Below are 13488 nucleotides of genomic sequence, written 5' to 3'. Positions count from 1 at the left end.
TGATGTCCTGTAAACACTTAGCACAACTGAAAATGCTCATGCTCTGCCGTGTAAATAGCATAAAACTACTACTTTACAGGCTAGGGTTCCAAAAAACTACCTGTTTTAAATTTTCTCAGATAACTACCAAATGGGTGGTCGGCTGTTTCAAAAAACCCAAATCGTCGACTCTTTATCAGTTGATCACGATTATGACAGGTTGGGTCCGCACCTAAACAAACCGTTAGTTTGACCGCTAACTTACATGTGGGGCCCACATGTAAGTTTCCTCCCCCTCTTCTCTTTCTTCTTCCTCTCTATCTCTTCTCTTCCCTCCTCTGTGCTTCCTGTGCCGGACCCCCTTCCCCTCCGGCGACCCCCTTCCCTCCCAGGCCGGCGACCCCCTTCCCTCCCAGGCCGGCGACCCCCTTCCCTTCCCAAGCCGGCGACCCCCTTCCCCTCCCAAGCCAGGGACGACACTCCCTCTGCTCCCCAACTCCTGGTGGCGACGAGGCCGGCCTCGTCCACGGCGACGGGAAGGGCGCACTCTAGCAGTCCGCGGCGACGGTGGCGAAGAGGTCGTCCGCGTCGAGCTTGAGAAGCTCGCGGCAAGGGATGGCGGCGGCTGCAGGCGAGTCACAGGATGGCTGCGGTCGCGCACAAGGCACGGCGTGGAGGTGGCGCAGGCGAGGCACGGCAAGGCGGCTGCCACAGGCGAGGCACGGCAGGGCGGCCGCTGCGGGCGCGGCTCACCGGCCGCAGGTGATGTCTAGCATGGACCCGACCGCTGCGGGTGCGACTCGCCGGCCTCAGGTGGTGCACGTCGTGGATTCCACCTCCGCGGGCGCGGCTTGCCGGCCGGAGGTGATGTCCAGCATGGACCCGACCGCTGCGGGTGCGACTCACCGGCCTCAGGTGGTGCACGTCGTGGATTCCACCGCCGCGGGCGCGGCTTGCCGGCCGGAGGATGCAGCGTTGCCTTGCCTCGGGGACCCGATTGCTTTTTCAGAAAACTCACAGGGACCTGATTGCTTTTCCAGAAAACTCGTAGGGACCCGATTGCTTTTTGACAAAACTTACGTGTGGGATCCACATGTAAGTTAACGGTCAAAGTAAACGGTCAAACAAACGGTTATCTTACACGTGGGCCTCAATTGTCATAATCACGATTAACTGATAAAGACTCAGGAATTTGGGTTTTTTGAAATAGCCGACCACCCATCTGGTAGTTATCTGAGAAAAATTAAAAACCGATAGTTTTTTGGAACCTTAGCCTGTAAAGTAGTAGCTTTATGCTATTTACTCTGCTCTGCCACTGTTCTTCTGGCAGACAAGGCAGTGACATAGTGGAGGTCGAATGATCCACTGTAGTAGTAGATGATTTGTTCTACCAATGCTCAGGTATATCAAGCATCTTCCAATGCTCAGGTATATCAAGCATCTTCCAATGCTCAGGAGTATTTCACTTGGTCAAGGTTGTCAAGTGGCAAAGCTTGATGAGCTGCAAGGGGAGGTGGGTGCACATACCAACAGTCCCGTGCTGCGACTGTCCGAGGAACGGAGCCGCCACGACCTGGGAGGCACCGTCGCCCAAGTGGGAGAATCAACAGGGGAATCCTCATCTCTCCATCCTGAGCCTGCAGCTTCAGGAGAGAGCTCACGGTCCCAAGCGGTGGGCATGGCGATGGCAAACATCAGGTCAGCTCAGCTAATTGCTTCTCTTTCGTTCAACTAGTAGTACGTAGCAGCTATGGAGTGCGATGTGCTAATTAGTCTGTACTCTGTTTTCCTTTTTGTGTGTAACAGTAACAGCCAAGATAATGTGCTTTACACTTACAACTCGTGCTGAATGAATCCGAGCAAGCCCTCCAGCCAGTTTCACCATGTTATGGTACTGGGACAGCTCAAATATTGCACTATTTCCTTTTTTGTTTCGGCTCGATTTCTAGCTGTTTTGTTCTTTTCGGTTTGTGCTCACGCATTTTAAAGCTGTGCTGTGCATGCTTATATATAACGCAAGCATGATCTCACTCACATCTCAGGTTGTCGAAATAAACTAGTGCTCCGTGTAGTGCATTCAGATTCAGCTGGGCACCCAGGAGGCCAGGAGCACCACCAAGCTGCATTGTTCATCCCATTGTCGACAGTTACAAGATGGGACCCGACATCAAGAGGCTAGATGGTTTCTCCATTCGGCCGAACATCACTGTGGTATTTCCTTCTAAAAATCAGTCTTAAACTGTTTAATAAGTTGAATTCATTCTACCTGGTGCTGGCCTCCGAGTCTCCACCATGCCGCCGGTATAGCTAGCTCAGCTCTGCTTATGTTTGTTTGATTCCATCTGGTTTGTGAAATGTCGGTTACCCTTTTTGTCTGCCAGAATTTCTGTCAGAGGACAGCTGCCGTATTCGGTAGCTTGTCAACGTTAGCATTCTATTTCAAGCTGGACAACTATGAGAAATTTTTGTTGTTCAAGCTGGTGCAACTATGAAATTTTTACTGTTCAAGCTGAGTTATGAAGCTGGAGGAGTGAACATCCCAGCCATCTTCTGTTGTGAATGGAGCAAGACTTGAGTACTGAACTAACCATGATGTAGTGATCTGAAGTGAAGATGGAAGCTGAGGAATCCCTTTCGAGTTCGCAATGCCTCACAGTCCACCCACATCTAAAGTCTCAACTCTGAAGGGCTCATACTGATAAAAAAGGTCAGTTCAGCAACATCCAGCATCTCATTTCTTTCGTAATCATCATGTTAGATTGACACATACTCTGTACTTGCAATCCCTGGTTAAATTTTTCAGTTTATGGACACATATATTTACACCCCTGTTTATATCAAGAGTTCCTTAAGCATCCCCTGTGTGACAGAGTTTGACATCTAACATGCGTGCAATAAACTAGTGCTCTTGTATCTAATCAGAGTCAGCTGGGCAGAAGAGGAGGAAGATCCAACAGAGTACAGATGATGCACTACTAAGGCCTAGGATGCAATGTTCATCATACTGTACTGTCCATAATTATAAGATTAGTCACCACTGCAAGAGGCCAGATGGTTTACCTGTGTTCTCTATGTGCGGAACTTTCTGGTAGGTATTTTTTTTAACCTGGGTGTTAGACTGTTTAATCAGTTGAAGGCATACTAAGAATTCAGTGACGATGACACTAACACCTGTGCAGTCTTCCGTGCAGGATTCGTCTCTGACCTAAATGTTCCCACGATCTTGGAGCAAGCTACAACAACATTTCGATGGCTGCGAGGTGACCAACCGAGGGTTCAAAAGTGATACTTGCTGTGTAGCTCCTGTACCCTTTTCCAGACGATGATCAGCTCTTCACTGTTAAAATAGGTCTAGCGTGTCGTGTACACGTATTTTGTATGTATGTAATTGTATATGTTGATCATTATATATAGTGAGACGTGGAGAGGCATTGCCCCACGGGGAAACCCTAAACCTATTCTCAAACTTTCACCATGGAACTGGTCAAGTTGATTCCAAGTTCTAATTTCTTGGGAGTCCAACAGCTTCCAGTCCCCAGAACATCAGGTGGCTGCATCTTGCAGCGTTCACCGGATCATGGCATGACCTGCTTCTACTGTGTACGATTATTGATTTGTTGGTGCCACTATATTCTGTAATTGTTTGTAAACAAAGTATGAGGAGACATTCTACTACGCAAGCCAATGGAACTTGTAAAGTAGCCAGAAATGACTGCTCTGTTTTTCACCTGTAACATCATATCGACATGCCATATCAGCTTTGTAGTTTTGGTCGTTGTCACTTTGCAATTAACTTGCAGTTTCCACATTTCTCTTGTCAACTAGGAGTATTTGATATATAGATCCAACATCAAGTTGGTTGATATTCAGTATGGGATGATGCCAGGTCTGTACTCTTGGCAAGTTGGCATCCTTCTGATCAGGCAATGCCATTAATTTGTGTGTGAGAACATCTTACCACGGACTGTTATGATGGTGTTGTACCAAAATGTATGACTGCAAGTGACTTGGGGGCTTCAATTAACAGTGGCGATGGAGCAAACATGCAGATGAAGGACAAGCAACCCCGCTCCCCCGCTCCTAGGGTTTCCCCGCTGCCGCCGCCAGCTCCCCCACGCGGAGCCGCCGCCGCGGCGGCCGGAGCCCGCCGGAGCCGCCAGCCCCCTCCTCCTCCCGTTCCCCTTCTCCTCCCCCCCCCCCCCACCCCCTTCCTCGCCCCCGTACCCCAGCGTCGCCTCCCCGAGCGAGGCGGCCGGGGGCCCTTCCACCGCGCGCCTCTAGCCCCTCCCCGCGCCCCTCCCTCCTCCCGCCACCGTCAGCCTGCGCCGCCGCCTTCTCTGTCGAAGACTAGACCAAGGATCCAGCCGTCGCTGCCAGATCCATGTAGCCAGCACCGAGAGATGACGACTATCTCCCTGTACCGAATCAAGCACGAACCGACGCAGATCGAGTCGGAGACGATGATGCCCCTGGATCTCCGGCAGACAGTGAGCCGCCGGCCCAACCGCATCCAGATTGTCGGCCACGCCGGGCCGCCGCAACCCCCCGCGCCGTCCGGCTCAGAGAGGGAGCCGCCGACCGCGCACAGGGGCCGCCGCCGCCTGCACACGCCGGAGCGCCGCCGCGAGCCCAGCGCCCGCCACCACCTACGAGGCCCGCCTCCGCGCGCCCCACGCCATGCCACCGCCCGCCGATTGCCGAGCACAAACACCGCGAAGCTCCGGGGCCGCCCCGGCATCCGGTCGGCGCGAGAACCGGCAGCTGCCCCCAGCCGCAGCTGCCAGCCTCCTGCAACGTTGAAGGCGACCCCGGCACACGAGGTAAGGCATAGGACCGCGCCCTGCTCCTAGGCCCGCACCGCCGACGTACACGCATCGGCCGCCGCTGCTCGAGATCCGTCGAGGCGCGCGAGAGAAGACAGCCCCGCCGCCACCAATGCCGTGCGGGCTTTGCCCGCGGCGCCCTATGGTGGCGGCGAGGTGGGGGAGGAGGCGGGAGGGATCCGGCCGCGGCGGCGTGCAGGTCTGCCCGAGCCCCCTCCTGAGAGAGCGATATGGGGGCGAGATCGGGCCGGAGAACGATACATATAGCCTTTAATATCACCCCTCCAGTTAGGTCCTGTTTGTTTGAACTGAGGGAAGGGGAAAATGAAGATGGCTTTCCGCACGGGCACAATGACATACCCGGAGAAATGTCGCAAAAAGAAAAAAAAAGTGCCACAATGTATCAGCAAAGGGATTTTGGAACACAAGAATTTCTTTTGGCTTGGGAGACCAGATCGTCGATCATCTAGTCGGCGCAGCATCAGCATGCAACTGTCGTATGGACCGCATCTAGGGAAGTTGCCCAGAAATTTCTCATTTATATTCTACGTGAGGCACATGTGCACAGCAAGTAGACAAGAAGAAAACAGGAGCCACAATAATACAGCCAACGGATTTTGAAAGAAGGTCGCTGGTGTATTGCTGTCCAAGCAGAATTATTGCATCAGTACAAAGACTTTTCTTAGGAGGGCGCTATGGCAAGATATCACTCGTCTCACAGCCACGGACTGGTGGATAAGCCACACAGGTGCCTCCTCCACCGGCTACCTGAGCAAGAGCCAAGAGATCGAGCGTCGTAAGAAAATCTTGAACAAGCTAGTGAAGAAGCCGGACATCATCTTGCCGGAGATGGCCGGGACGGTGGTGAGCATGGCGACGTCCATGCTGAGGGGCGCCATCAGCATGGCCGCCTCTGCCGCCGCCACCGAGATGAGTCTTCTCATGGGCGTCCGCAAGGACATCTGGTATGTACTGTATGTACTTCTTGCTTCCCGGCCGGTGCTTCTTTTGTTCAGGTCCTTTACTGGCCGATGAGATGCACATGTATGCATCATGCATCCATGCATGTTGGAGTGGATGGACCGCTAGTTTCTTTTTTTACAACAACTTGATTGGCTGCATGACTTATCTGTCAAAATTACTTGGTTGTTTTCAATCTATTTTTGTATTCTATATGTGAGCTGTCAAGTGACAGTAAGCTGGGTTACTCTAAGAAATCTTGTTGGCTAGGTTCATAAAAGACGAGCTCAAGACTATGCAAGCATTCCTAGTGGCTGCTGAGAAAACGAAGAACAAAGACTTGCTACTGAAGGTGTGGGCAGAGCAAGTAAGAGATGTAGCATATGGCATTGAGGATTGCCTTGATGAATTTATGGTGCATGTGGGAAGCCAGAGCCGGTCTCGACGGTTGCTTAAACTAAAAGCCCGCCATCGCATTGCCAGCCAAATCCGCGATCTCAAAGCAAGAGTAGAAGAGGTGAGCAACGGGAACACACGCTATAACTTGATCACCGCCGATTCCTCCAGCTGCATTGACGAGATGAATTCCTACACGGAAGATATTCGCAGCCACTCAGCTAGCAACATTGATGAGGCAGAGCTTGTGGGATTTGCTAAGGCTAAACAAGAGTTGATTGCGATGGTGGATGTCAACTCCAGAGATGGTCCTTGCAAGGTGATATGTGTCGTTGGCATGGGCGGTCTAGGCAAGACTACTCTTGCAAGGAAGGCTTATGAAAGTAAGGAAGACAATGTGAATAAATTTTCTTGTTGTGCATGGGTCACCGTCTCACAGTCCTTTTCCAAGATAGAGATGCTCAAGGACATGATTAGCCAACTTTTGGGTATCGACTCTCTGAGAAAATGCTTGAAAGATCTTGAAGGGAAGGAAGTGCAAATAGAAAATCTCTCTGAGTATCTCACAAAGGAGTTATTGGATAAGAGGTACTTCGTTGTTCTTGATGACTTGTGGACCATAGATGCGTGCAAGTGGATCAAAAATATTGCTTTTCCTAGTACAAATAACAAAGGCAGCCGAATAATAGTAACAACACGAGATGCTGGCTTGGCTGAACAATGCACTAATGAATCACTTGTCTATCACCTTAAGCAATTGCAACCAAATGATGCCACAAAATTGCTACTAATGAAGAGTAGGAAAACACATCAAGACATGGATAATGATAAGGACATGAAAACAATGGTCCACAAAATAGTAAAGAAGTGTGGGGGTCTACCGTTGGCTGTACTCACTATAGGAGGCATGCTTTCCACCAAAAAGGTTACAGAGTGGGAAAGTATCTATAATCAAATCCCCTCAGAGCTAGAAGTCAACCCTAGCCTTGAAGCAATGAGGAGGATAGTTACTCTAAGCTACAATCACTTGCCATCTCATCTGAAGTCATGCTTTTTGTATCTAAGCATCTTTCCTGAGGATTTTGAAATCAAAAGGAGACGTCTGATAGAGAGATGGATAGCAGAGGGGTTTGTTAGAGCCACGGCAGGGGTGAGCATTGAGGATGTGGGCAAAGGTTACTTTAATGAGCTGATCAACAGAAGCATGATTCAGCCATCAAGAGTGAACATAGAAGGAATTGTTAGGAGCTGTAGAGTCCATGATGTTGTGCGTGATGTCATGATCTCGATTTCTAGGGGTGAAAATTTTGTTTACTTGGCACAAGATAATGTGACTAGTGTCAGAGAGGAGACCTTTCGCCATGTAGCATACCATGGTAGCGAGTGCCAAAGTATAGGCATGGACTGGAACCATGTCCGGTCATTAACCATGTTTGGTGAGAAACCATTGGAGCCATCATCTTCGGTTTGTTCACCTGACATGAGAATGCTCAGAGCCTTGGATCTAGAGAATGCACAGTTTCAAGTCACACAAAAGGATATCAACAACATAGGATTGTTGCGCCACTTGAAGTATGTGAATTTTTCTGATCCTCGAGGATATTCACATATTTATAAACTTCCTAGATCCATAGGGAAATTACAAGGCTTGCGCACTTTGAACATTAGAGACAGTTATATTACAGAACTGCCAACTGAGATTTGTAAACTCAAGAGTTTACACAGTCTGCGTTGTACCAGAAATAGTTCCTATGAATACTTTGACTTGTATAGCCCCAGGGAATGCTTGGTGCAAACACTTTGTCTGCCCATGCTGTTCACACCTTTGACTGATCCTAGTAAGCGTACCAAGAAAGTTGCTGAGCTACACATGGCCTGGTCTAGCCGTTGGTCATGGTCAAGAGGTGTGAAGGTGCCAGAAGGAATCGGCAAACTGAAAGAGCTGCAAATACTAGAGGTCGTGGACATCAGACGAACTAGCTGCAAAGCAATTAAAGAGCTAGGTGAGCTTGTGCACCTGAGAAAACTGAGCGTGGTTACAAAAGGGGCCACCAAGCAGAAATGCAGGATACTCTGTGATGCCGTTCAGAAGCTCACTTGCCTTCACTCACTTGAGTGGCTGCATGTTGTTTCCTCTCCCCCTCCCCTGTTGAGGAGTCTGACGTTGGATGGACGCCTTGGAGAGATTCCTGGCTGGGTTGGGGATCTGATGCATTTGGTCAAGCTTCACTTATGGCGCAGCGAAATAAAGGAAGAAGGTAAAATCATGGAAATACTAGGGCCACTTCCCAACCTCATGCACCTTCTTCTTGGAAGGGGCTGTTATATCGGGGAGAAGTTGGCGTTCAAAACGGGAGCGTTCCCAAATCTCAAGAAGCTTGATATTTGTAATCTGTGGGAACTGAGAGAGTTGAAATTTGAGGACGGCACCTCCCCCCAGCTGGCAATGATAGATATCAGTTGGTGCGAGTTGAGATCAGGAATTACCGGAGTCAACCAGCTTCCAAAGCTCAAGGAGATCTCACTTGGTCTGGGTGGTCGAGTGGCGAAGCTTGCTATGCTGCAAAGTGAAGTGGACGCCCACCCCAAAAGTCCCGTGCTGCGACTGTCTGAGGAACGGAGCTACTATGATCTGGGGGACGTCGTCGTCCAAGTGGAAGAAGCAACGGAGGAATCATCATCTCTCCATCCTGAGCCTGCAGCAGCGGGAGGGAGCTCAGAATCGGTGGTGACAACAAACGTCAGGTCAGATAATTGATTCTCTTTCGTTCCACAATCGGTGGTGTCCATATATATATATAGTGTAGCAGCTATGGAGTGTGATGTGCTAATTAATTTGTACTCTGCCTTTTCTTTTTGTGTGTAACAGCCAAGACGATCTGCTTTACACTTACAATTCGTGCTGACTGAATCCGAGCAAGTCTCCTGCCACTTCCACCACAATGTAGTAACACTCTGCAGGTACGGCTCAAATCTTGCTCTGTTTCTTATTATTTGTGTTGGCTCACGCATTTTAGTTTCTCCCAACTTCAGTAGATCGGATTTCTAGCTATCTTCTTCCTTTCAGAATGTGCCCACGTATTTTTAAGCTGCACCTGATTATATATAGGCATAGCACGGGCTCGGATTTTTAAGCATGCCACATTTCCTTCTGTTTTATGTAGCCACCATGTTACATGTTGTGTACTTGCAGTTCCTGGCGATACACTTACAGTCCCCTAGCCATCAAGGCCTCCTGGTTATCTACCGGGTGGCAAACTGCTAGATATCAGATTGATGAAATGAACCAGTGCTCTGTATATACATCCAGGTTCAGGTGCGGGTGCAGGAAAAGAGGAAGATACAAATACAGTCAGGATGGTTGACAGCTGCAAGATACGCCAGATTGTTTCTGTATGTTTCCCTACTATGCGCACAACATTCTTGAACGTGTTTCCTTTTAACCTCGATGCTAGACAGGTTAATCAGTTGAATTCATTCTAAAGATTCAGTGATGATGACACTAACACCCCTAGTATTCTTTCAGGCAGAATTAAAGGTTGGGCGAAGACTGTCTCTTCCAATTCAATGCTCCGGTGAACTTGGGGCAATCTTTTAGGCAGAATTAACGGTTGGACTCCTTCCGCTGGAACATCAATTATTAACTGCATGTTGCAATATCCAGAGGATAATCATATAATGATCTGTTGCTAATTATCAATAGAGACTTGCTTTGTTTGCCCGTGGGTCGCTGCTTGTATGATTCCATGCTATATCTTGTACCGAATCATAACTGAAGAATGACGACACCTGCTTACTGTATAAGATTGTGCACTGAAGAATGCCGACGCCGACGAAGAGCATAGCCAGGTCAGATAACTTCTCTTTCGTCCAGTACTAGTCGACAGCAAATGAGATGCTAATTGCCACTTTCTGCATTCAGAATTAATCTCCCTCTATCTTGTTGTTTTAACAGCCAAGATGACGTACTGTACACATACAGGCCCTGTCCAATAACCATGCCACTGTATAACTGCATGCTCATCAGCCAAGTTCCATTAGGGGTTCAGACTTGTGAAGAAAATCAGCGGCTACAAGTCCACTACATCACTAAACGAAAAATTGGGAACTTCCTGCAGCAGGACAGCTGCACCATGGACATGAGAAAGTGGGAATCCAATTATAGCACCATGCATCTGCACCCAAATCGCCTGCATATATTTCCAAGGCTGCAGGCTGCAGGTGATTGATTTTTCTATATCCATGGTCTTATGCATAGATTTTCCTTTCAGCTTATATTTTCCCTGTTTTTGTACAAAAGAAGAAAATAACACTCTGTTCTTTAAACATAAACCCCAAATTATTAAGCCATATAATCTGCACTGTATGTTGTTGCCTGTCATCTCCAAACAGAACTACTAGTTCTTTTTCATATGGTCAGTTTGGTCTCTTAGACTCTCGCCATTACCAATGGGGCTACCTCCTCTTGTCTTTTATAATTTGAAGCACCCCTTTTGTTTACACACTTTACAGGAAGTTAGGATTTCGCAAATCCAGGTCAAGCTGGAATGTGGCATGATTAAGGTCATGATGCAATTAATGCGACTTATGGTGGTGCATTAGAGTACCAAATTTTCTGCTGAAGGTTGTATAATAGCACGGAGCCAATTGGAGGAAGGCAAAACCAATGGAAGTACGAGAGGTGGGCACCGGCTGACCGCCTATTCCTTCTGTATTTCAGTGTATAATTGTATATTCTGGAGATAAATTAGTGCTCACAGTGTGGTAGGGGAGCATTTCCAAATGTCAGGAATCTTGATATTTGGCAGGAGCTGAAGCAACTCTCGCATGTGAGAATTGAGCAGGGTGGTTGAGAAGGACACTGAATGTTGTGAAGAGTGTGTACTGTGATCACACTGATGAGTGGTCAGTTCAATTTACTTCCTCTCTGTTCGTTGCGGTGCCTGTGCTTGTTTATTTTCTATGCCTGTGCTTGTTTGTAATCAAAGAATGGGTACTGCATATGCATGTGCCGTTGAGTCCGCAGTGCGGAGCGGAGCAGTCCCGTGGTACAAAATCAACCTGATTTCCAGTACTACTCTGTTTCAATGAAGATGATTAATTGCTCTCAAATTCTTTGCTTCGATTCACGCGAGGATGACCTCTTCTTTGCTTCGATTCACCCCTTCTGCACGCTGCACTCAGGTCGTCGTTTTGAGGTCAAAACTCCTCTTCACGCTGCACTCAGGTTGCCCCAAACTCCAGTTCAACGTAATTACCTGCTGTTAGTTCCACCTGCTAGCTACACATACAAAGCTTATCTTATACTGTCACGTTCTCAAGCTGCAGTGCTTTGATATCTCTGCTTCGATTTTCCGCTGAGCTTGATTTTATTCCTATAATCCATTTCAGAGCAGAAAAAAAATATTGTTTGTTTGTTTGTTTGTTTGTTTGCTTGCTAGATAACTGGTCAGAATGGTGGTACCTTAAAACTGTCAGAAATACTGTTTGCTTGCTAGATGAGATTTGACCACCCAGCACCTTAACCCAAAGGCCCAAGTGAATAATCTCAAGTGAAATTGGAAGCCATTGGATCTTTTTCTGATCCAGGAGGGAGTTCTCGATGTTGCTCCCTCAACAGTCCAAGTTCCTCTGAAACATGAACATTGAAGTGATCATCCTGATAACTGGTCAGTTCAATAAGCACCAACTCCTCTTTGTTTGAAGCTGTTATGTCACATGATCTTCATATACTTGCAATTTCTTATGTGGTTTTCAGCTTATCACGAACACATAAACATTTGTTGATGAAATAAAACTAATGCATCCTCTGTTTATGCATTTCAGTTGGAGAGAACAAGTGGAAAATGCAATAGACTAAACCACTGGCGCTGCCTCCTGCAAGGCTACTCGGGGGCGAACCCTAGCACCTCCGCCTCATTCCCCCTTCACATCTCTCCTCTCCGCCGCGGCCGCGTGGGACCGGTGAAGGTGGCGGCGGGGATCTGGGCGTCTTCACCTCAGGTGGAGGGCCTCGGCTTCCAAGGTGGCGGCCTGGGTGGTGGCATGTTGTGCGGCCGGCTGGTTAATTTTGTTGGGTCACCTCCCCGGTCGTGTGGGTGGTGTGGAGGTGGTGTGCTACGGCTGTTGCGCCCCCCCTCCCCCGCTGGTTGCTGGTCGCCATTGATATGTTCGACCTCAACCCTATCTACTCCGATCTGCACCAGATCCGGCCACTGGTTTAGAGGGAATCCCTTGGTCGGTGCGGCGGCCACTCCGGAGGCGGCGCCTTTGGGTGTTGTTCCCCTTGTTGGAGGCTTCAGAGAGGATCCCCTTCCTTCCATCCCTCCCAGGAGCTCAGGTGAAAGCCTCAGACCCCCTGTTCCAAGCGACGATGACACCGTGGTGGCGTGCTCCTTCCTGAAGGCGTCGTTCGGGGGCTGCTCAAGCAGTGGTGGAGGTGGCGCCAAGCTACATCTTCGGCATCTTCTCGGTCTCTGGTGCGGTTGGTCCGCGCCATTGGTGTGAGGGGATCGGTGTCCTTCTTGGCGCCGGCGGTCCGGTGATTCCTATCCTTGACCAATGTATCGTGCGGCCATTTTTGGCCTTCTCCGTGGTTCGGCACCTTCGTTCAACATCTCACATCTGGCGTTCTGTCTTGCCGCTGCCGGCGACGGTGCTTGGGTGGTAGGGCCTCTGTTACGTGTGGGTCTACTCATGTCGTCTCTCTTTCGGCAGCCTGGGTGAAAGGGTGGTGGCCTGTGCGGCGGTAGAGACAAATCATTGTTGCCCATGTTTGGTCCTTCGGTGGCTGTCAGCAAACACAATAGTCACACGGTGATGCCCTCCTCCCGTGGCCTTAGTAGGTTAGCTGGTGTAGGTATAGCGGCGGTCGTTGGCAATGGTGTGGTCTGTTCTTGCACGTTGTGAAGTTGCCTTGAGTTGTTCTACCAAGCACCTTGTACCCCTTATTTCCGTTGTTTTCCTTTGTGTATGTTGTTGCCCTCTAATCTTAGTCGGTTGATGGCTTTGTTAATTCAAAGCCAGGCTAGATTCGAGCTCTTCTCGGACTTGGCCGGCGCCTTTTCTCTAAATAGACTAAACCACACAAGATGTTGCTACTAAGGCCCTCCCCAATGATCCACCTTGTACAGGTGCTAAGACTGCCATGTAGAAAAAAAATCTGATGTGGCAAGATAATAAAGAGGAGAGAGGTGAGTTTGGTGACCCGAGAAAGAATCAATACCAAGCACGTGAACCTAGGCAAAAATAATTAAATGAAAGAAATCCACCAATGCATGAAATAGTTTAGCTACTAAAGCATTAAATATAAGGAGCTTAGCACCAACAA

At 48.9% G+C, this 13488-nt stretch overlaps 1 protein-coding gene across 13 annotated transcripts; it reads left to right on the top strand.

Annotated features, from left to right (window-relative positions):
• Positions 1-5492: 5492 nt before the first annotated feature.
• LOC109733787 (putative disease resistance RPP13-like protein 3) lies at positions 5493-11096 on the top strand. Of its 13 annotated transcripts, none has more exons than XM_073505911.1 (9): positions 5493-5767; positions 6033-8903; positions 9028-9119; positions 9469-9551; positions 9685-9768; positions 9862-10007; positions 10114-10379; positions 10671-10839; positions 10967-11096. In XM_073505911.1, the coding sequence occupies exons 1-3, from the start codon at positions 5652-5654 to the stop codon at positions 9062-9064; spliced, it is 3024 nt and encodes a 1007-aa protein (XP_073362012.1). In that variant the 5' UTR covers positions 5493-5651; the 3' UTR covers positions 9065-9119; positions 9469-9551; positions 9685-9768; positions 9862-10007; positions 10114-10379; positions 10671-10839; positions 10967-11096. The 13 variants fall into 13 exon arrangements, with proteins under 13 accessions (XP_073362012.1, XP_073362011.1, XP_073362004.1 ...); XM_073505910.1 differs by having other exon boundaries at positions 10919-11096; XM_073505903.1 differs by having other exon boundaries at positions 10671-11096.
• The last annotated feature ends 2392 nt before the right edge of the window (positions 11097-13488 follow it).

This window comes from Aegilops tauschii, chromosome 7 (genome assembly GCF_002575655.3).
Source record: "Aegilops tauschii subsp. strangulata cultivar AL8/78 chromosome 7, Aet v6.0, whole genome shotgun sequence".
Classification (NCBI taxonomy): domain Eukaryota; kingdom Viridiplantae; phylum Streptophyta; class Magnoliopsida; order Poales; family Poaceae; genus Aegilops; species Aegilops tauschii.
Note: the sequence above shows the minus strand (reverse complement) of the source record. Positions and strands in the feature narration are given on the sequence as shown.